Below are 24,533 nucleotides of genomic sequence, written 5' to 3' on the forward strand. Positions count from 1 at the left end.
TTTTCAATGATTTTCAACTATACCCATTGAAAAAATTCCTTTTTTGTTTATATTTTTGGAATATTGTATAGATTTTTGGATTTCATCACCTTATTTGCTACCCCGTCCATGAAATTTCCTTTCCGTCTTGTATCTAATGTTGCTAATCACGCTTAAAAATATGGAAGGTGATTTTTGCATGTGATTCTTTGATAGAAAGAACCCTATTATTTGGTTTTTCAATTTTTGTTGGCTAGTTTTGGTAAGTTTATGACTAATGGCTAGAGGTTGGTAAGTTGAGATTTATTTGGGACATTTGTGTAAGTTTCCCTTTCTTTTATTCTCAAGGGAGAGGGGGCAGAGAGTTGAGACCAGTCCGGACCGGGTCAATTCCTAGTTCCTGATTGAGGGGATAGGTGTGGACCCTAATAATGCGGTATATGGCTCACCGGCTAGACCAGCCCCTAATACTTTTTGGCACAGTGACTAGCAGTAAGCACAATGTATCCATGTTTAAATTGGAAACAAGGCGATCCTAAACGTGTGTCAAGTTTAGATTCCACATCATTTTGAAAAGCTAAGGAGATATCGTGAATTCCACAAATAAAGGTAAAATTATGTACGTATCATCACATTGATACCACAAACAAATAGTTGATAAAGAATTTTCACACTGGTACAATCAACAACTATGACTCAATTCCAAACAAGTTGGGGTTGGCTATATGAATCCTCACTGACCATGTTTCCCATTTAAATTCATCTCAGGCCATCATTATACAAAATATTAAAAAAAAAATGAAAAGTAACTAGAAATTCTCTATATTGCCTATCGGTATAAGAATTTCTAATAGAGATAAAAGACTCCTAGAAAGCATAAACTTTCTAATAGAGATAAAAGACTCCTAGAAAGCATAAACTTCCATACCAGTACAACCGAGGTAAAATTTTGATTTCAATCACACCTGCAGCAGAAGTGATCAACAGCAACACCGACAAGAAAAAATATCCGAGCATGTATAGGTTCTTGACTTCTCTTGAAGTTCTTGTGCTGTTGGCAGTGGTTCCATCCTGTACATGCTGCTCCGAGCACAGCAGAACTCATATGAATTTCTGCATGCTCCTTTGCTAAATGGAAAAACTCTTTCCGGAATGTTCCTGCAAATCATTGCAAGTGTCAATTTGCGCTTTGAATACAAGAAGATCCTGAAGGCCATGCATGTCTTCATTTGGTTTTTTAATATCAATCTAAATAACTCAAAATCCCTACATCCGCAATTCATGTTAAGCCAATATATGCCATCATATTATTAAAAGCACTAGCTCAAAGCAATCCTGAGACATACCTCCTACATCTCAACAAAATAACATGATACAAGAAATGAAGAAATAACCAACCTCAAATAGGGGATGCGCCGTCGTCTGACGAGCTCATAGGTGGTCTGATTTGTCAAAATAAGATAGCTGTCCAAGAAACATGTAAAAGTCCAGTTATTATTCCTGAAGTTTCATTTTAGAAATGTCGTAGAGTGCGAACTTCACATGTTCAGCTAACGATACTGAAAAGGGCATACGATACTCCGTATCACTTTTCACTACGATGGTTGAAATTTAGGTTCTGCGTAAGATCAGCTAAAAGTTAATTGACAAGACTAAAAAAGAACTACTGGTGTTTCCCCATGCTGTTGGACCAGCAAGTTAATCTACGTTAACCAAACTAGAATAGATAGCATGTAACAGATTGGCCCAAAGTTCTTCCTAGCTTAGTTCGAATGTGGTGTGACCTACCTCACAAGATCAAAGTGAAGTGATATAGAGTTCATTTCTACTTCTTTATGAACATGAATTGTGACAATACTACATCCCTTATCCATGAATTACTAATCACCTACAGAAAACAGAGCCAGGCAACATGTTCAGGAACTAACACATGTGACTTGTAAGAACTTAAAAATTGGAACGGGCAGAGGGTTGGAAAGATACAAAAGCAGATCTGGAGAACCATCCCTTTATGCATCTTCTGAACTATTTGGACAGAGAGAAATAGTGCTTGTTTCGAGAATAAAAAGAACCACATTTCTAGAGCCAGGAACCTTTGTTTGCAAAATCTTTTTTTTTTTTTTTGGGTGTAAAAGGAGTATACTAGAGAGTATTAATTAGTATATGGAATTTTTAGACTCGCTTGCAAATATGTAGCTAGAGACTTTTGTAGGGGCTGTCTTGTTTGGTTGTACTTTTGAGTACCTTCTCGGTACTTTATTAATAAAACTTTTACTTTATCAAAAAAAAGAACTTAAAAATTTAATAGATCCAACAAAAATCTGAACTACCAAATACCACTAAGTAACAAGAGTTACATACCCGTAACGAAAAATCTTACCTATGAAATAGGAGGAGAAGGAGAAGAAAGAAGAGGCAAATAGATAAAGCAGCTAACAGCAATATCACAATTGCATATGACCACCTGCAACAAAACCATTGTCACATTTGACATCATTATGTTTTTTTAAATTGCAAGATTGTCATGAAAAACCTCATCTTTTATGTGTTTGCATCAGATAAGATTTATATACAGAAGCAAAAACAGTTCATCATGTCAGCATAAGTTTTGTCCTCATCATGCAGATGCAGTCCCTTCTTTTTTCTATTTTTTCTATGACCGTAAAATCTCTCTGGGGCCAACCCTTAGGACCAACCGCAGCCTTCGAAACTCAGAGATAATGGGCCCGCCCCTCTACCCTTTTCCACTTAAATACCAGGCTTAGTTCACATGGCGTAGAGCTCAACCTGTGACCTAAATCACAAGTCCCTCAACCTTTGCCACTTGAACTAAGCCCTGGGGACCATGATGCAGTCCCTTCTTTTCCTACTGTTAATCTCTTATAAGACAAAAGTAGTTCCCCTACTCATCTTAGATGACTTAAGGAACCTAAATAAGAACCAATTCTTGCAGATTCAATCAGCCTGGCTATTTTATCATTATTTTTTCGATCTCCCAACTTGAGTACAAAAGTGGTGCACATATGCAAATCAAATTTTATCTCCCAGCTCGTCAGTCTAATTTCCTTGTTCCCACTCAAATGTAACTTCAACACAGTTCAATGAAAATGAAATTTCACCTGGATAAAATGCAAGATATCGGGGTTCGAGGTCAGCATTGCTTAATAATCTCTTCAACTGCCATTTCATAACAACTAAAATATTATACCTCCAGTGGTTATTCATACTTGAGTTTACTTTGGTTTCTTTTCAGATTGTTCAGTCAAGGAGTTAACCTTATGTGACATGTAAAGGCAATGCCAACAGAGATTAAAGGGTAATGGCATGGCCTCTTTTCCAAGCTTCTTACATCAATAAAGCGGGACTGACATTTCATGCACCTGACACATTCAAATCAACTCGTCTGTGTTCCATCCAACAACATCTGGAACTTCCTTTTTAAAGTAACAAGATATGCAAGAATTCACTTTTCAAGTAAACGAATACACTAGTCAATTTATCGCATACGCTAAAGCAATTGAAGCCAACATATAAAAATCAATCAGTTATACCTTAATCCCAAATTTAGTTGGGTCTGCTATTGTCTATATGATTCATGATACTATGACTATGCAAAGCTCACATCAGTGCAGTTGAACTGAAACCAACATGCTTCCACTAAAAGTTTAGGAAGCATAAGCCATAAAAAGGTTCAATCTAAGTTGGACAGTAATGCAAATTATCCTTCTTTTGTATGCTCCACCTTTATATCTTCTTTTTGACTGAAAGGAAGATATCATTGATTTTTAAAAATAAAAAGACATATTTCAACGACAAGAACAAAAACTCCATTTTTTTAAGCCAAGAGGTTATTGAAAAAAAAGCGCTCAAAAGATAAAGCACTGCTGGACAGACACATACCATGGCTTAGATACGTGAGACTTCAAGTATTGAATATATAAAGTGCCAGTCCAAAGGGACAAGGCTGTTTCTGAGCAAATGTACCACCTGTTATACTTGGTAAAGTAAATAACTATAGCAAAGATCAATAACTTAAAACTTGAGAGATAAAGATAAAAACAAGAAATTCCCATATAATAAAAGCATCCTGTGTAAATGGAAAAAACCGTAAGAGCTACGCAAAAAAAAAAAAAAAAAAAAAAAAAAAAAAAAAAAAAAAAAGTGTTTTGACATGCAAGGATTAGCCAGTTGAAAGCTCAGAAATCAAGTGTACTTGCATGCTATAGACTCATAGTCCTGTTGCTTTGCAGACTAGATGACAATGAAACAGACATATGAAAGCACCTATTTTCCAAGAAGGCCACAAACCCAACACAAATATGTCTCCAAGTCTTGCTGCACCGGTGCACCCTATGAAATGTCCCAACATATTCTTGTGTTTCAGCTTTATCGAACTCCTGTCTAATTTTTGACCTATCCAACTTGACCAAATTGCCATGGGCATGTCACATACTGATTCAAGTTTGTTTAAGGAAAATATAATATTAAAAGTAGATTTTTAAATTGTCAATTAGATGATAAAAGACACAGGATAACCTTATGTCCCCATTAAATGATAAAATAACCAGGATGAGGGATAAAGCTAAAAGAGAGGGATTCTAACATATATGTATGTGTCATTTTCTAGGAACAAGGGTTTTATTTGAAACATAAATCTTTAAGTTGACACTATGTTATGTAAAATACGCCTCCGTGAATTTGCTCATATAACTGGTTACGAGCTTGGATGAAGAAGGAGGGTTGCAGTAGATTAACAGCCTGTGTAAAACTAATTAATTTATGATAAAGAATCAAAATAGGATGGTTGAACAGGAGAAGTGTGACCAGAGGCATGCGATAGGAGGATACCTCCCAAAGTGACAGATAAGTTCTACATAATGGTTGTATGACCAGCAATGTTATATGGGAGTGAATCCTGGGCCTCTAGGGTACAGCATATCAGCAAGACAAGTGTCGCGGAAATGCAATGTCAAGATGAATATGCAACTAGAAAAAGATTAGATAGCATTAGAAATGATCACATTCTGCAGAAGGTTCAAGTAGTACACGTAGATGACAACTAGAGGTCTCTATACATGGTGTAGTCACGTCTTATATCAACCTTCAAATGCACCGATTCTGGAAAAACTTTGAAAATAATTTTCAAGTTCCTAAAAACTGGTGAAATTTTTTCTTCCACTCACGAAACTTCAACTTTTTTTCCAAATAAAATGCATGTCCAAACACAACTTCAACTTCCAAAAACTATTTTTCAACACAACTTCAAAAACTCCTTTTTCTAGTTTCAATCAAATCTAGGTCCAAACGCTAGCATATGTATGCTAGTAAAAAATGTATAGAATTTCTAACGCTAGAGAACCTAAAGTTTTAAATATTGGATTAGTACAGATCTAAATGGAGTGCTATGGTTAGTGATGATTCATATAGCGGACCCAACTGGCTTAGGATTAAGGCATAGTTGTTGCTATAGTACTATGTTATATCATATAGTTTTCTAAAACCTAAATGACCATTGTGTCGTAGCAACTCCAACATAACATATAAAATCATGTTATTTCTCTCTCTCTCTCTTTTTTTTTTTTGGTGGGGGGGTTTGACCAGTGCACTTAATGATTTCAACTGAATTGGAAGAATGCTTTTTCTTGAACAGCAAGCAAGAAACATATATCATGAGTGTATCAAATTGGGTAATGCTTGCTCACCAAAAGCGGCAATGGTTTCCCTGTCCTACGCATGTGCCAAGCCAAACACAGTGATGATCAAACTGGAGAACGCATTTGTCGCAATCATGACAATGTTTAGCTCGTGGAGGCTGGTAATCAAGCAGAATAAAGATCATAAATCTTAGAAATTGTTAGCACAACTGTAACAAACATAAAAGGACAAGTTATAAGTACTTAACAAATCAAAGAAAGTCTCATTATTAACCCACTTCTTTAAATCTTCACCTATTAACTTGGCCTCTTTGATCTTTCAGTGTTTGTGCTTGTCAAAAGAGATCATCCATTTGAGGCAGGAGTATGTGCAAATACAAGGACCACGATGTGTAAATTGGCAAGGTTATTATATTTAAAATGTATAGCTAATCTTTACCACGTAAAGTTTACTTAAATTGAAAGAAATGGAAGCAGTTTGAAGTTTCAAATAACATCAGACACAAGACCACAAAATCTCCAAGACACATACCAATCCAAAATGCATCACTAAGACAAAATACTGAAATACATGTTAACATACCATGCTGTGGCATAAGAATTGCAAAGAAAGAACAGAAAAGGGTAAAGGCATGGTGCCCCAGTAAGGAGAACTACCAAGCTTCTTTCACAAACATATGCCCAAAAGATAGGACAAAGTTTGACTTCACCAATTCAAACAAAACGGACTATCAAATATCAATGTTCCGTTTATCTAATACAACTAGCTGCACATTTATTCAGGATGTATATACAGTAGGATAAGTCTCGAAGAAAGTATACCATTGTATGGATGGAATATCTTAGAAATAAGTAATATTTACGAGAGAAAACATAAGAATTGCATTTAAGGTCAAAATTCAGCTAATTTCCTGCCAAAATATAGCATAGAGGTTCATAGCATATAGCTCGCATATCATGTCACTAATTTGGCAAATCCAAATATACTTCAAGTCATTAAGAATCATCCGCAGGTATTGAGGTTAAAATTTGCTTTGCATACAAATGGAAGACAGAGATAGGAGTTTCTACCTGCATAATATTACAGTAGGTGCACGTCACACTTCTGGAAAAGAGAGGAGAATTAGTTAGCAAAACCTGATGATAATACTAAGAAAATCATGCAATCTATGACCGCATAACCGCACAGTAAGATTTCTACCTAAAATAGGTGGAAATGAAAGAACATAGAAAGGAAATAATTTTGGTAGATTGAATTCATATGGTAGAATATATGTCCACCAACTGGGAAAATCATTATTAATGTAAACCGTCATCAACCTCAAAGATAATACAAGCTTCATCATCAAAGAGAGACAAGAAGAATTTACAGTGGCAGAGCTTATGACAACATTTCCCCCATTTGTTGGTGCAATTATATCACCCTTTAACCATAGTTAAGCATTGAGTATTGTATAATCCATCTATAACTTGCTTCTAAAAGCTAAGTTTCTCGGACACGGGCGCAGATCTAGAGGTCGGATCCTTCGAGATGTAAATTTTAAGATTCGAGGATATGGATCCTAGTACGGATACGGGTGCAGGGATCCAGCTAAAAATAATTTTAAAATATTAAAATATCTCTAAATCATGAGAAATTTTGTGGAATACTTACGTATAGCTTGTAAAGTGTGGATTTCTTTTTTATTCTCATGTTGTAGTAAGTAAAGGATTGATTTCCTAGATAAAGTATGCTATTTCCTTCAAATTTATTTTAGTTTTGATTCTAATTTCGGGAATCAAATTGTAACTCGTCTCGAATTTTTCCGTCCGTCGTAGTCAAAGTACCCAAAATTATTTGACCAGATCCGGTATGGATCCCATACCCACACCCATACTAGTGCCGTGTCGACACGGGTGCGGCACCTAAACGGCCATGTCGAAGCAACTTAGTCTAAAAGCGATGAACAAGAAAGAACGGGTTAATCACACAAATTGCGCACAGAATTGATGACATATTAGGAGGTTACATCAGCTTCCTGATCAAACTCATCTAATAACTTGTCAAAATCATGCAGTGTGAGGAATCTTGAGAGGGAAATCGCCATCCATCACAATGCAAGCAGCTATATTATATTCCATCAGTTATGCCTTTAAACAACCGAGTCACAACAAGTCTCCTCAAGAGCTGGTCGTGTGAATGTTCCTTTACCATGTCTTGATTTGTTAAAATATGCAAGATTAGGCTTTTCCTGCTTCACATTAAGGGCTTCACTTGTAAGCTATACAGCAGTTTTGCGTCTTCATGGGACTATGCAGTTTCCAAGTGGAGTACCTTGCTATAACATTTATATCTGAAAGTGCTAATATGTTCATCCACAGGCCACAGCTAATCACATTGTTCAAAATGGATAGTTTGGGTTAAATACTACTTCACCACTATAAGCTTTTTAACTTAAGAAGCCAGAATCCTCCTAGTCCAACTAGCACCGTGAAATATAATTAGTCAAGCACATTTCACAGTCTCACAGCGAACTTCAAAATCCATGGTTCACACTTCACACAAAATTTGAAATAAGCAGAATCTAAATGCAAAACTGAACTTGATTAAGTAAATAGAGCCATAGTAGATGCTGTATATTAGTTACAAAGCACTCAAGCTGCTTCACATATAAGAAGAAAAGCATAAACATGCTGATATTCAAGTCAGCCCTACCTAACAGATGTTCCTGGAGGATACATATCCATCACTAGCTTTGCCCAAGATGTTGTACCACTCCCAAGAAGATTCTTTTCTAACTGGTTTCTGTCGATCGTAATAACTACACTGCCATTTTTGCTTGAAGCAGGCTGGCTTTGCTTGATCATATAACATCACAAAAGGCAGACAACAACAGAAATTAGATAAACCTCTTTTCTACCTTATTTTCAGAGAAAATCCTTATATTCCAGTTATTTATTTTGCATGTAACAAACCAGAGAGGAAAAATATCTTACTTTGAGGTTATTGATGTCCTATGATGTGATGCATCTGTCTCATTGGCAGTCCTCATTGCATCAAGAACATAGCTACATATTCATGAAAATTAACTTTTTACAGGCCTTTCAGTAAAGTAGCAGGGTGAAGCTAGTAAAGACTTATTACATGCTTAGCTTAAAAATAAAATCATTAGCCCAATTACCCAGGAGAAGAGCCAGAAGTGATGAAGTATTGAACCAGTGTAGAAGCAAGCAACAGCAAATACGCTGCCGTGTACCTTAAAATCAGAAAAGGAGGGTGATGAGCAATTTCACTAAAAGAGCTTCAGAGAAATTGAAATATTAAGAAAAGTCATCCAGCAAAATAATCAAAGACATGAAGTTTTGATCAGTTAAGGAAATCTAACTTTTGCATTGGCAGGTAACTCAATTGGGATTTCGTTGACATCCTATAATTACAAAGTTCTAAAAGTTTCTATGCGTTGGAATTTAACCTAGATCTCGACCCCACAAAATCGAAAAAAGAAATCCATTTTGAGCATCATCATGGAGTTATTAGATTCTCAAAAGAAAGAAAAAAAGAAAACAAGAGAGAGAAAGAGAAAGAAGTTTCTACTTTCTAATAAAACACAGGATGTTAGCTAAGAGAACCTTCATTCCTATATACACATTAACAATGAATTGTATCCTTCAGAACTAGTTGGTTTCTACCAAATCATAAAATGAACTTTTGGAGGAAAAGCAATTTTACCATATGCAACTCCAGCTCTTAAAGTTTTTGTAGTCAGTATCAACCATAAAAACTTAGCCCTGGCTAGTAACATGAATGCAGTTCACCTGAAAGTTTAATCCTAAATTAAAAAAAAAGTAGCTGACTCAAAAGTCTGATTAACCACACATCCTATAGTGTCCAATACCAGATGGGGCATTTTAAGTCCTTATAACTTCTCCAAGCTCGTATTAACCACTCACAACCTAATTGTCGCTCACCTGAATATTTAAACCTAAATTTCAAAGAGCATGGACTACCTTTAAGATTAAAAAGTCCTGTTTTCTTCTCTTTCATTGCACTCATCCGCCACCAACCCTGGAGGCTTACTGTTTTCCTTAATATATCATCAGAACCCACTTTTAATCCCTGAAAAGGAGAAGTTCCAGCAACCAACTCTATTTAACATGTTCATCTACCAATGCTTTTGTTCTCTCAAAATCAACACTAAAGCAGTTTAAATCGAAGGATTGATACTTATTGAATTTCAGAACTCCTTGGCATTTCAATTATGCCCAAGTTCCCTTTTGCTGATCAATATGGTCTTTAGCTTCTCTGAAACTAAATCACTTACTATTAGCTAGAATTCGTAAGCACTGGAAAACAAAGCTATAGTAAGCAATTTCCTAGTCAAGCTTAAAGACATTGCTGCTTAGCTCAAGATTGCATCTTTCAACCAATTCCATGTCATTTAATTCCTTCACATATTATCCTCAACTTCAAAATCAGTTATCTGCTTTACCCAAAGAATAAAAGTGACAACAAGTGACTTTGACACAGATGAAGATACTTTACATGACAAATCATCATTTTCTCGTAAAATGTTCGGCCTTGACATGACAAATCATCATTTTCTTGGTTTGGTTAGGTATAAAAGCATGTAATATATTCTTTATTCAGAAAACAAGCAAGTAAAATACTCATAGAAAATCCTACAAGTATCATAAAGGTATAAAGATAGTGATGTTTCTGTGATATTTTTGAGTATTGAAGGTTGGTATATACGTCTAGATGTTGATTGAAACAAATACTCCCGCCGTCCCAGTTTACATAACACTCTTTCCTTTTAGTTTGTCCCAAAAAGAATGACACCTTTCTATATCTAGAAATAATTTAGCTTTACACTTCCTATTTTATTCTTAATAAGATGAATTATAGCAACACAAATAACCATAGCTTATTTTTCACAAGTTTCAAAATTCTTTCTTTCTCTCTTAAACACTGTGGTTAGTCAAACACCATCACGTATAATGGATGAAGGTAATAATACTGAGAATATTTGTTACCAGGGGTCTTGTTTGGTTTTCTGAATCAAGTCTTTGTCAAATTCAAATAGAACACCGGCATAGATCAGGTGCAGCATCACCAGTGCAACTTTCAAGCAAAATGTCGATCTCCGAGCTAAATTCAATCAACAAAAATTAAAAAATATATATACATAATTGAAGAATATCAATTGAACTAACTGTGTTGTAGAAACAGTGTACACTCAATATACAAACATAAATATATATAAATAGGATCGTAGAGGTTACGGACCGGGGTCGGAGAGGCAGGGGAAGAAGGAGAGACCATCCCATGTGTCGCGGAATATGCCGCCACATAATGCTACCATTCTTCTTCTTCTTCTATAATCATTCACTAAAATCTGTCTATTTTTCAATACAAATTCATCAAAATTGACGCTTTTTCAAAAAAATTGCAGTGTTGATTGATGAGAGTTGCAGGAGAGTTGAATAACTTTGTCTTTTTCCCAAAGAGAGAGAGAGAGAGAGAAAAGAGATAAAAGAAGTTCACATTCAATCAGATATGAAAACGTGCCCTGGGTGGAGAAGCCATGTGATTTTATTAAACACCCCTTGGTTTACCTCATTAGCCAGATAATGGAAAATTTAATACTCCCTTTAATCCAAAAATATTACTAATGTTTTAGCAAACAGAATTTATTTCAATTAATTTTTCTTAAAAGGAAGATATTTATCATTTTTTAAGTTTACCCTTACTGTTTAAATTAGTGTAAGGTTAATTAAGTAAGACATTTGATGAGAATAAAATTAAGTGAGATACTTAAATTCTAAAGTTATAAATAATAATTTAAATAAATACTCTCATAATTAAGACTACTAAATATTTTTGTAAGATAAATTCTTTAAAAAAGATAGTATGGAACGGAAATCACCCTATAACTTAATACAATGTTTGATTGGCTTTATTAAATTTGTGTTTTTAATACTCAGTAGATTTACTAGGGAAAAAGGAAAACAGACGATACATATAGCTTTTTTATCGCTGAAGTAAAATAGATGCATAGATATTAATTTCTATATTTAGCTTAAAACATTTGTTTCTACCAAGAAAATGGCTTTTTTTACCATATAAATGTGTAAAATACAACTAACATGCTAATGAGGAAAACCACATGGTTATTAGCCTCGAATCTCTTCCTAAGCAAATCGGCCTGAAATTAAAAAGAAAAAAAGAATCGCTTAGAATATTTTAAGTGATCACTGAATAATAATTGGGCAACGATATGAATAAATGTGAAGAAAAAATCAATGGAAGAAAAAGGAACTCGAAAAGATATTTATAGGTCTATTGACCGAAAACTCCAGGAACTTTTTTCCAGCATTAAGGAACTGGATAGGTAAAGTTTAGAGTATAATAATTGAAACTTTTTAAACTATTTAAAATATAATAGGTAAAGTTGGAGTAATAATAATTGAAATGTATATTCTTATAACAAGATAAATATCAAAATTCCGAAAAAGGAAAAAATGAGGAAAAAATTGCATATCAAGCGGATTTTAATATCGACACACGAGCTTTGATCAATTAAAATAGTATTAACCGAAAACATCGTCTATCAACATATTATATAGTTTTACATCACAGTAAAAGTAATGTAATAACTCAAAAAACAAGATTTTTTTGTTGATAACTAAATGTATAGATTAATAAGCGTACGATAAGCGTATCTGCTAACGTGTACCTCGCCGAAAATGGGGAGGGGAAGATTGGCAAGGAAAGGTTTGAAGGTGCAGCTTGCGGATTTTATTGCAACTGAAGGGAAACTAACTAGATCTGGCAAATCTCCGATAGGAATCCTAACCAATGACGTCGGCGTATCTACGCCAAAATCAATGGGTGGTTCGATAAGGAAAGTGAGCCCTACTGTCATCATGGGCTCGGAATCAATAGAGAGTGACAAGGTGAATCGAGAATTAAACATGCAATCAATGAAGGCCAACTCTAGCAATACACATTAGCTCAATCGGAACCGAAGACAGTAATTGAAGCCTCGTATAAACAAAGTATAGCAGGTAAGACGATTAACCAACACGGAAAAATGGGATTACACTCGGTCACGATGCTAGGGAGAAAGTGACAACTGAAGCTCAAGAGAAACACGGAATGGATAGAGGGAAAAAGACATGAGCAAACTTAGTTGAGGGTAACAAATTTGCTGCAAGAGGGGTGAATTTAATCTTTATTACTCTCACAATACAAAATGGTGAGAAAATAGTAGAATTTCAACAAACTAAGATTGAAAATAGGACTGAGAAATAGAGGATGATTGTAGTCTTGTATGTTGTCAGGAAAACACCTAGTATTGTGGCAGTTGAAAGGTTTATTGCTTCGCAATGGAACTTTGTGTCTAATCCCATGGTGTATTACCATAATGATGGGTTTTTACGATAAAGTTAATAGCCTGGATGAACGCAATTGTAACGATCCAGCCGGCCGGCCATTTCGTGTATTGCAGGTCTGTTCCCCCATTTAACACTTCTTCTATACTTAATTATGGTTATGTGACTTGTCGGGATGGTTGGATTTATTCCATAGAGGTTTCGGAGTGAATTGGGATACTTAGTCCCAAGGTTGAAGGCTTAAGTTAAAAGAGTTGATTGGAATTTTACATTTATGTAGACGACTACGGAATGGAGTTTTGATGGTTCCGATAGCTTCATATGGTGATTTTGGACAGAGACATATGTTCGCATAAAGTTGGAAAGTTGAAGGTTTGGAATGTTGAGAGGTTTGACCAAGAGTTGACTTTATTATTATCGGGTTCGAATTTCGGTTTCGAGAGTTGGAGAAAGCCCGTTGTGTCATTTATGACTTGTGTGGAAAATTTGAGGTCAATCGGAGTTGGTTTGGTATGATTCGGCATTAGTTTTAGAAGTTGAAAATTTATTAGTTCATTATACTTGAATTGGGGTGCAATTCGTGATTTTGGATATTGTTTGATGTGATTTGAGGCTTCGATTAAGTTTGTATTGTGTTTTAGGACCTGTGGGAATGTTTGGATGGGGTCCGGGAGGACTCGGATGTTATTAGATCAAGTTCGGCTTCATTTTGGACTTTGTTGGAATGCTGATTTTTTGTATTTGGTTTCTACTTTCAATCGCGAAGAGTTGTCGCTGGCAGGTGGTAATTCATTCTTTGCGTTTGCGATACTGGGCACGCGTTCGCGAAACTTTGAGGTGCCAGGTCATAGCACGCGAGATGGTTCACGCGTGCACGTAGAGGAGTGGTCAGTTGGGCGTCAGGCTTCAAGCCTACGCGATCGCGTTATTGTGCATGTGTTCGCGAAGAGTTAGGTCCGGTAGCCATTGTGTTCGCGGCTGTGGTACGTGTTCGTGTAGTGTATTTTGAGGGCAGTGATCATTTGTTCTTCGCGACCGCGAGGTTGGTCCCGAGATCGCTATTCATAATACCTGGGCAGCAGATTTAAAACCCCAAATCAACGGTTAGAGTTATTATTTCATATTTTGAGTTGTTGAGCTTGATTTTGGAGAGCATTTTCACGTCTTGAATCGGGGTAAGTATTTTTGACTTGGATTTATTATTATTTCATGATTCCATCTTTGCTTTTAGCATTTAATTAGTGAATTAAAGTGAATAAATAGGGGATTATGTGGAAACTTTTCAAAAAAATAAAAAAAAATGGAGGTCTGGAGGTCGATTTGAGGTCGGAATTGGATGATTTGGTATGGTTGGACTCGTAATCAAATGGGTGTCCGGAATTTATGAATTTTATCGGGTTTTGAGGTGCTAGCACGGGGTTGACTTTTTTGGTTGACTTTTTAATGCTGATAAAGATCGAAACTTTATTGTTTAAAGTTGTTTCCTACGGCTTTATTAGTTGATATTGAGTTGTTTATTACTAGATTTGAGGCGTTTGAAGGTCGATATGCGTGGGAAAGGCTTGTTGGAGTTGTGATTTACGCGTTTTGAGGTAAGTAACACATCTAAACTTGGATTTGAGCGTATTCAACCTTGAGAACTATGTTGTATGAAAGATATTGGGGTGACGTACATTCTAGTGATGGGCATGTGTGCGTGCACCGGTGTGTTCATGGTTTGGGGAGGCCTTTAGGCTGTTACTGGACTTGTTTTGCTATCATATCATGTTATCCCCATGTTCCCTCTACTTGTTTGATTATTTGAACCGTGAATCGTCTTAGACATCATGTCTAGGATATGTGCTAACTGTTTGAGACTTGATAGGGTTATTCTTGATGTTTCTAAGTTATAAACCTTATTTGCACATATATTCTCAGTCATGATACCATATCCGTGTCTGATATCTCTGTCTCAGTATTTCATATTTGATTCCTCACATGTTGTTGGTACCGCCTAAGGATAATTCTGTTAAACTAAGTATTTTAGATGTGCTTATCTGAGACTTGAATGGGAAATGACTGAGTTTGGGCCTTAAAGTCGGTTTGGTACTGATTTTGAGGTGACCTACACACCATGCCCATATTGGGCTAAGTGATATTCTTTTGGGGCGACGCATGCACCAGACCTCATTATTGGTATAAATGATTATGATTAGCGCTTGCGCAGGATCCGCACCTCCAAAGTATGACATGCCAGCAGTGGGCGCATGCACAACATTTCATATATATGCCTGACGATGGGCAGTTATGTCATGCACCCGTACAGTGCTAAGTATAAATATTTTTTATGGATCCACTATGATACTATTGATTTACATGTATACTTGACATGTAGGCATAGAGATGTACTTTCCTCATGCTACCTGATAATTGACCTGCTTTATCTATGTTGGGCTTTAACTGTTATACTTGAAAGCATGCCTAAATTACAGAAATGTGAACAAGCTAAACTTGATATTATTGAGCTATTGTTTCTATGGTTTATCCTTATATTCTGAACTATTATCGGTTATTGGTATTGGCATTTGACTATAGTTTTAAGCATGCCACTGCTTTCAACCCGAGGTTAGTATTGTTACTTATTGAGTACATTGGGTCGGTTGTGCTCATACTATACTCTTCACTTCGTGTGCAGATCCAGGTACATCCGGTCGAGGTGATTTTCAGGCTTGAGTCATTGCAGCTTTTGGGAGACTACGAGGTAGCTGCTACATCGTTCGCGGTTCTTGAAGTCCTCTTTATGTTATCATTATCTTTACTGCTCTTACATTCAGACAGTTATATTAGAGGATTTTGCTTGTAACTTGTTGTTCGGTAGTGCTCATGTGCTCATTGACACCAGATTTTAGGATTGGTTGTAGTAGCATTTTTGCTTTATTCTCAAATATTTTTATGATATTCTTCCGTCGTTGAGTTATAAGACCATGTTATTCCATTTTCATTGATATCATGTGATTATTGGCCTACCTAGTGAGTTGGGTTAGGTGACATCATGACGCGTGGGTTTGGGGTCGTGATAAGTTGGTACCAAAGCATTAGGTTTCTTAGGTCTCACAAGTCTCAAGCAAGTTTATTAGAGTCTTACTGATTAGTACGAAGACGTCTGTACTTATCTTCGTGAGGCTACCGAACTATTAGAAAACTTCACTTTCTTGCATTCTTATCATGTGAATTTGTTAATTCCGAAGTTTGAAACTTGACTCTTCTATTCTCTCACAGATGGTGACAACACGTGCGACCAAATCAGGCAAACGACCACTAGTACCACCATCTAGGGCTGTGAGAGGCCGGGGCCGTAGTAGAGGCCGAGGTGCGGCTCGTACTACAACTAGAGCAACAACTGTGAAGCCACTAGTTTCTCCAGCTGAGGGGCAAATACCAAATGTTATTAAGCCAGTGGGACCAGCTCATGCACCTGCAGTACCCATTGTGATCCCACACCTTCAAGAGGCCTTAGCCCAGATTTTGACTATGTGCACAAGCCTGACTCAGGAAGCCTCAGTTCCAGCTGCACCAACCACTTCATAGGCCAGGGGAGGTGCATAGAATCCCGCCGCCCATACTCCAAAGAAGGTAGCTTAGGGACTCCAGGCACCGGGGGTACTACCAGTCTAGCCGGTTGCTGCTGCTCGGGCCAAGGTTGGCCCCCCAATGAGTGGTGAGGAGTAGAAGAGATTGGAGTGATTCCGGAGGCTTAAGCCTCTAGAGTTCAGCGGGGAGGAGTCAGAGAATGCTCAGGATTTCCTAGACCGGTGTTAGCGGATTCTTCGCGCAGTGGGTATATTAGAGACAAATGGAGTTGCATTTACTATTTTTAAGCTGACAGGGGCAGCCTACAGATGGTGGGATTCCTATGAGTTGAGCATACCAATTGGTGTAGCTCCACTTTTCATGGAATGAGTTCTCCATTCTCTTTTTAGAGAAGTTTCTCCCACATACCCGCAAGAAGGAGCTGCGTAGAGATTTTCAGTAGCTACGCCAGAGAGATATGACTGTAACCCAATATGAGATTATATTCGCCGATTAGCCCGTCATGCTATATGGTTGGTTCCCATACAGAGAGAGAGAAAGAGAGAGAGAGAGGATCAGGAGGTTCATTGATGGCCTTAACTATGGCCTTCGTTACAGTTTGGCCCGAGAGGCTGAGACGGATGCTAGGTTTGACCAGGTTGTCGAGATTGCTAGGCGCTTGGAGTCGGGTTGCAGGCTTGAGCGCAAGGAGTGGGAGGTCAAGAGGCCCTGTGGATTTGGTGGTTTCAGTTGTACCTCATTTGGAGGTTAGTCACATCACAGTAGAGGTCATCCTTACAAGCCCGCTCAGATGCCTCGTTTGGATCATCAAGGTGCATTATCTAGTCACATACAGTAATCGCCCTAGGCAATCATCTTTCAGTGCACTTTTAGTTCATAACTTGTATCGTGCTCAATCAGTTCAGGGTTCATTAGCACCGAGTTCTTCTAATGGCTATTATACTTCTCGGGGTCTGATGCAGGCCGCACTATCATTCTCGGCTCGAGGTTGTTATGATTGTGGAGAGTTGGGGCATGAGGAAGTATTATCCCCATCACTACAAAGGTCCAGTACAGTAGGGAGGTCAGTCTATGTACCCTACACTAGTTGCTACACCACCCGCTCAGCCAGCTCGGGGTAGAGGTCGTACGGGTCGAGGTCGCCCCAGAGGGGGAGGTTAGATAGGTAGTAGTCAGGCTTGATGCTATGCTTTTACCCCCATGACATAAGTAGTTGCTTCAGATGCAATGATCACATGTATTGGTGTGCCACAGGGATGCTTCTGTATTATTTGACCCTGGTTCCACTTATTCCTATGTATCATCATACTTTGCTCGTTATTTAGATATGCCCCGTGATTCCTTAGTTATGCTTGTTCCTGTATCTATACCGGTGGGTGATTCTATTATTGTGGACCGTGTGTATTGGTCGCGTGTGGTGACTATTGGGGGGATCAGAGATGCGAGATGATCTTTTACTGCTTAGTATGGTTGATTTTGACGTAATTTTAGGCATGGAATGGTTGTCACCATGCCACGCTATTATGTATTATCATGCTAAGACTGTGACATTGTTAATGCCGGGATTGCCTGGGGTTGAGTGGAAAGTTCCCTAGATTATGTTCCTAGTAGAGTGATTTCATACTTGAAGACTCAATGGATGGTTGAGAAGGGATGTTTGGCATATTTGGCCTTTGTGGGGGATGTTATTACTGATACTCCTACCATTAAGTCTGGTCAGATAGTGAGAGACTTCTAGATGTGTTTCCTGCAGACTTGTTGGGCATGCCACCGGATAGGGATATTGATTTCGGTATTGACTTAATGTCGGGCACTCATCCAATCTTTATTCCTCTCTATTGTATGGCACCAGCAGAGTTGAAGGAATTGAAAGAACAACTTCAGGAGCTACTTGATAAGGGATTCATTAGGCCTAGTGTGTCGCCTTGGGATGCACCGGTTCTATTTGTGAAGAAGAAGGACAGTGCTATGCGGATGTGCATTGACTACAGGCAGTTGAACAAAGTTACCATTAAGAATAAGTACCCACAACCGCGCATTGATGACTTATTTGACCAGTTTCAGGGTGCAAGAGTGTTCTCTAAGATTGATTTGAGCTTTGAGTATCACCAGTTGAAGATTCGAGATTCTGATATTCTGAAGATGACATTCAAGACCCGCTATGGTCACTACAAGTTCTTTGTGATGTCTTTTGGGCTGACCAGTGCCCTAACAATATTTATGCATCTGATGAACGGTGTATTCCAACCATATCTTGATTCTTTTGTCATAGTATCTATTGATGATATATTGGTATACTCACACATCCAGGAGGATCATGAGTAGCGTCTGAGGATTGTACTTCAGACCTTGAGGGAGAAGAAACTTTATGCTAAATTCTCCAAGTGTGAGTTTTGGCTCGATTCTATGACGCTCTTGGGGCATATGGTGTCTATTGAGGGGATCAAGGTAGATCCGAAGAAGATTGAGGCAGTTCAGAGTTGGCCCAGATCGTCTTCAGCTACTGAGATTCGAAGTTTTCTTAGTTTGGTCGGGTATTATCGTTGTTTTGTGGAGGGTTTCTCGTCCATTGTTGCACCTTTGACTAGATTGACCCAGAAGGGTGCCCCATTTAGGTGGACTAAAGAGTGTGATGAGAGCTTTCCGAAGCTCAAGAATGACTTGACTACATCTTAGTTTTAGGTTTGCCTTTAGTATCGGGTTCATATACGATCTATTGTGATGCTTCGCAGATTGGTATTGGGTGTGTCTATATGTAGGATGGCAGGGTGAGTGCTTATGTTTCGCGCCAGTTGAAGCCCCATGAGAAGAACTACCTCGTTCATGATTAGAGCTGGCAGCCAGTATTCATGCATTAAATATTTGGGGGCACTATCTCTGTGGTATGTCTTGCGAGGTATTTATAGATCATCGGAGTCTACAACACATGTTTAAGCAGAAGGATTTAATTTTGAGGAAGCGGAGGTGGTTGGAGCTGTTAAAAGACTATGATATCACCATTTTGTATCATCTCGGAAAGGCCAACATGGTGGCCGATGCCTTGAGTAGAAAGGCGGTGAGTATGGGTAGCTTTGCATATATTCCAGTTGGTGAGAGACCACTAGCATCAATTGTTCAGGCCTTGGCCAATCAGTTCGTGAGGTTAGATGTTTCGGAGCCTAGCCGGGTTCTTGCTTGTGTGGTTTCTCAGTCTTCCTTGTATGAGCGCATCAGAAAGTGTCAGTATGACGATCTCCATTTGCTTGTCCTTAAGTACACGGTGCCCAATGTGGATGAGTTGCGTGAGTTGATTCTAGAGGGAGCCCATAGTTCACAATATTCCATTCATCCTGGTGGCCCCAAGATGTATTAGGACTTGAGGAAACACTATTGGTAGAGAAGAATGAAGAAAGATATAGTAGGGTATGTGGCTTGGTGCCTGAACTGTCAGCAGGTGAAGTACGAGCATCAGAGGCCAGACTGTTTTCTTCAGAGACATGAGATTCCTGAGTGGAAATGGGAGCGTGTTACCATGGACTTTGTTGTTGGGCTCCCACGGACTTTGAAGAAATTTTATGCAGTTTGGGTGATTGTGGATCGATTGACTAAGTCTACATATTTCATTCCGGTTATGACTACCTATTCTTCAAAGCGGCTGGATGAGATCTATATCCGCATGATTATTCGTCTTCACGGTGTGCCAGTGTTTATTATTTCTGATTGGGGTATGCAGTTCACATCGCAGTTTTAGACAGCAGTGCAGTGAGAGTTGGGCACTCGAGTTGACTTGAGTACCGCATTCCACCCCCAGATGGATCGACAATCCGAGCGCACCATTCAGATCTTGGAGGACATGATACGCGCTTGTGTTACAGATTTTGGGGGTTCTTGGGATTAGTTTGTACCGCTTGCGGAGTTTGCCTACAACAACAACTACCAATCAAGTATTCAGATGGCTCTTTATGAGGATTTATATGGGAGGTGATCTTGTTCTCCAGTTGGTTTGTTTGAGCCGGGAGAGGTTAGGTTGTTGGGTACTGATTTGGTTCAGGATGCCTTAGAGAAAGTCATGTTGATTTAGGATCGGCTTCGTACAACATAATCTAGATAGAAGAGTTACGTTAATCGAAAGGTTTGTGGTGTTGCCTATATGGTGGGAGAGAAGGTATTGCTCAGTGTATCTTCCAAGAAGGGTGTGATGAGGTTCAAAAAGAATGGCAAGTTAAGCCCTCGGTATATTAGACCTTTTGAGGTGCTTGAGAGGATTGGAGAGATGACCTAAAAGCTTGAATCACTACCTAGTCTATCGGGTGTTCACCTAGTTTTCATGTTTCTATGCTCCGGAAGTATTATGGTGATCCATTTTTTTGATTTCAGCACGGTTTAGTTAGATGGGGATTTGACTTATGATATGGAGCGGGTGGCCATTTTAGATCGACAGGTTCGAAAGTTGAGATAAAAGAATATAGTTTCAATGAATGTTCAGTGGAGAGGCCAACTAGTCGAGGAGGCTACTTGGGAGACCAAGCGGGAGATGCGGAGCAGATATCCATGCCTATTTGAAACTCCAGGTATGATTCTAGACTTGTTCAATGACGAAAGTTTGTTTAATATGCGGAAAATATAACGATCCAGCCGGTCATTTTGTATATTGTAGCCATGTTCCCCCATTTATCACTTCTTTTATGCTTAATTATGGTTATGTGACTTGCCGGGGTGGTTGGATTGGTTTCGGAGTGAATTGTGATACTTAGTCCCAAGGTTGAACGCTTAAGTTGAAAGAGTTGACTGGAGTTTGACTTTTTTGTAGACAATTCCAGAATGGAGTTTTGATGGTTCTGATAGCTTCATATGATGATTTTGGACTTAAGCATGTGTCCGGATATTGATTTGGAGGTCTGTTGGTCATTTTGGCTTGAATTGGCGAAAGTTGGAAAGTTGAAGGTTTGGACAGTGCTAAGTGTAAATATTTTTGCGGATCCACTATGATATCGTTGATTTACATGTATACTTGATATGTATGCATATAGATTTATTTTCCTCATGCTATTTGATAATGGACCTGCTTTATCTGTGTTGGGCTTGTTATACTTGAAAGCACGCCTAAATTACTAAAATGTGAACAAGCTGAACTTGATATAATTGAGCTATTGTTTCTAAGGTTTATCTTTATATTCTGAACTTCTATCGGTTATTGGTATTGGCATTTCACTATTGTTCTGAACTCGTCACTGCTTTCAATCCAAGGTTAGTGTTGTTACTTATTTAGTACATTGGGTCGATTGTACTCATATACACTCTGCACTTCGTGTCCAGATCCAGGTACATCCGGTTGAAGTGGGTTTTAGGCTTGAGTCATTGCCATCTTTCAGGAGACTATGAGGTAGTTTCTATGTCATTCGCAATCCTTGAAGTCCTCTTTCTATTATCTTTATCGTGTGCTCGTTGACACCAGATTTTGGGGTTGGTTGTAGTAGCATTTTTGTTTTATTCTCAGATATTTTTATGATATTCTTCCATTGTTGAGTTATTAGACCATGTTATTCCATATTCATTGATATCGTGTGATTGTTGGCTTATCTAGCGGGTTGGGTTTTGTGTCATCATGTTGCGTGGGTTTGGGGTCGTGACAGCAATAAAGCTCTATACTCTGGACCATATATGATCAATAGCAAACTAGTCATCACTAAAGCATGAGCAACAAATTTAATTTTAATGAAGAGATACTGAAGATTATCCCACTATGGGTAAGACAACCCAACTTACCTCTTAACTGCTGGGAAAATGAATCACTGAGCAGAATTTGGAGTAGCTTAGGGAATCCTATCTAAGTGGATGATTGCACTACCAAAATTGACCATATCTCCTATGATAGGATCTTTGCTAGGATCCTTGTGGAAATGAACATAACTCTACCATTGCCTACAAAGGTAAAATTGAAGGATCCCAATGGAAGACAATTTGATCATGTGGTTGATTATGACAGGAAACCGGTGTATTGTGCCAAGTGCCTACAGTTGAGGCATAGCTGCCAGACTATAGCTAATCAACAACCTCAGTAAATCTGGTACAATAAGCAAACACATGAATGGAAAGTAAAACAGGGTAAAGAGGGTGGAACTTCAAAATTGGCAACGACACAAGACCAAGTTGTAATCCTACAGCCGAAAGTGAATCAACAAAAGGAAAGAGTGATGTAACACCCCGAAAAATTTCAAAGTATTTTAAGGCTATTAAGAAGATTAATGTATGCTAATTATATTAATTCACGTATGGATGAGGACTAATGATATGAATACTATCAATTGATCATGATAATATGTGTACAAGGTGCATTAATAATGATTTATGGTCTAAGAAGAGCCCTAAGACTAAATCAAGTTGGACACTATATGATGAGCTAAAGTTTTAAATGAGTTTGCACATGACCTAACTTCAAACAAGCACAACTCCTAATATTTGAAGATTTATGTATTAGAAGACCTATAAAATTAAAGATTTATGAGTCTAGTTTTCAATAATTCAAACTGTTCGTCATTTGATATTCCTATAAGAAGTTATGATCTAATTATTGAAGGATAGCACAACAGCCATACAACTACGAGAGTTGTGCATAGCTATGCTGCCTTGTGCGTAGCTAATTCCAGCAAGAGGTGAAGAGGAAGGGAGCATAGCTACACATGAGGTGTGCCTAGCTACAAATTCGATCAGAACTATAAAAGTGGCTATATCGGAGAAAGAGAAAGATATGGAATTTTGGACAAGGGTTTGGGTTCTAGAGAGAAGGAGGAACTCTCCCACCATAAATATACTTCAAGGTAAGTTTATTTGGTATACGAATAATTATATAACACCATTTGATATAACATTAACATTATTATGGATCAAAATCCAAAAAGTGAAAAATGAGATTCTTCCATCAAGAGGTAATTTATTTAATTGAGCTTCACATATATGATATATTGGAGTATGGGTAGCATTTTCATGAAGTTTATTTGAAGTTATAATGGAGTATTATATAAATTCTAATCGTGGATCTTGAAAATAATATTTTGAATGAAGAAGAAGGTGAATAGTGGTGGGCTGATATAAATGAATTTGTTTTGTACTTTTAATGATGCCAATAGACTTGATAACCTAATTGATGGACAGATTGAAGGGGGAATCACCATTTGGCTAAGAAATAACATTAGTTCATGAATTGGATGTTCAGTAGAGTTTTGTTGGGGAAGATAATGAGTAGTGACTTGGTGATGTCGAGTAAATAATATTGTATCATTAATGACTCTAAATGAGTATTTAATGATAAGAATAGAATTGAATAGGCTAATTGGTGGACCTATTGGATAATTTGGAATGGTTGAAGGCTTGTTGACAAATTTTGAAGCCTAAATAGATATTCATGAATATTTTCGTGATTGTTTTGATGTAGTTGGCATATCTAATGGTAGATATTGAATTGTTTGCGATATTTGAGCATTTTAATCAATTGGAGCAGTGTAGTATTATTTGGAGCTTGAAGATTGAGGTAAGTTGATTGTGACTTACTCTTCTTGAGGGAGTCTCTCTAAAATCATATTTTGAGTTCATACGTGATATTATTTATAAATGTGCATCATATTTGTGGGGACTAGCGAAAAGGATGTCACCTTGTGTTTCTATGTTTGTTGCTTATGAAGTGTGATGTGATTTTATAAGAATCTTATTTCCAAAACTTGTTTGCAAGATGACACTTAAGGAAAACATTATAAGTTTTATTAAAACTTATGTGTTGATAAGAGTATAAAATGTTTGAATGCAAAAGATATGTTTTCATGAAAAAGTATGTCTTTTGAAATTTGAACAATAGAGCACCAGTTATTGTATTTTTAAAAGATTGATGTTAAATTGCCAAAGGATTTAACATGGTGATTTTTTTGATATTGTTCAAATGGTTTGTATTGGCTATAAAAATCATGATTTGATAAAAATGGATCA

At 37.6% G+C, this 24,533-nt stretch overlaps 1 protein-coding gene across 2 annotated transcripts; it reads right to left on the reverse strand.

Moving 5' to 3' along the window:
- Window positions 584-11,170, reverse strand: LOC109211783 (protein S-acyltransferase 10-like). 2 transcript variants are annotated; one of them, XM_019375361.1, is made up of 11 exons: window positions 10,900-11,170; window positions 10,647-10,761; window positions 8,795-8,869; window positions 8,610-8,681; window positions 8,329-8,466; window positions 6,705-6,738; window positions 5,682-5,791; window positions 3,880-3,966; window positions 2,360-2,443; window positions 1,378-1,443; window positions 584-1,137 (listed from the first exon to the last, which is right to left on the reverse strand). In XM_019375361.1, the coding sequence occupies exons 1-11, from the start codon at window positions 10,973-10,975 to the stop codon at window positions 960-962; spliced, it is 1,035 nt and encodes a 344-aa protein (XP_019230906.1). In that variant the 5' UTR covers window positions 10,976-11,170; the 3' UTR covers window positions 584-959. The 2 variants fall into 2 exon arrangements, with proteins under 2 accessions (XP_019230906.1, XP_019230912.1); XM_019375367.1 differs by lacking the exon at window positions 3,880-3,966.

This window comes from Nicotiana attenuata, chromosome 2 (genome assembly GCF_001879085.1).
Source record: "Nicotiana attenuata strain UT chromosome 2, NIATTr2, whole genome shotgun sequence".
Lineage (NCBI taxonomy): Eukaryota > Viridiplantae > Streptophyta > Magnoliopsida > Solanales > Solanaceae > Nicotiana > Nicotiana attenuata.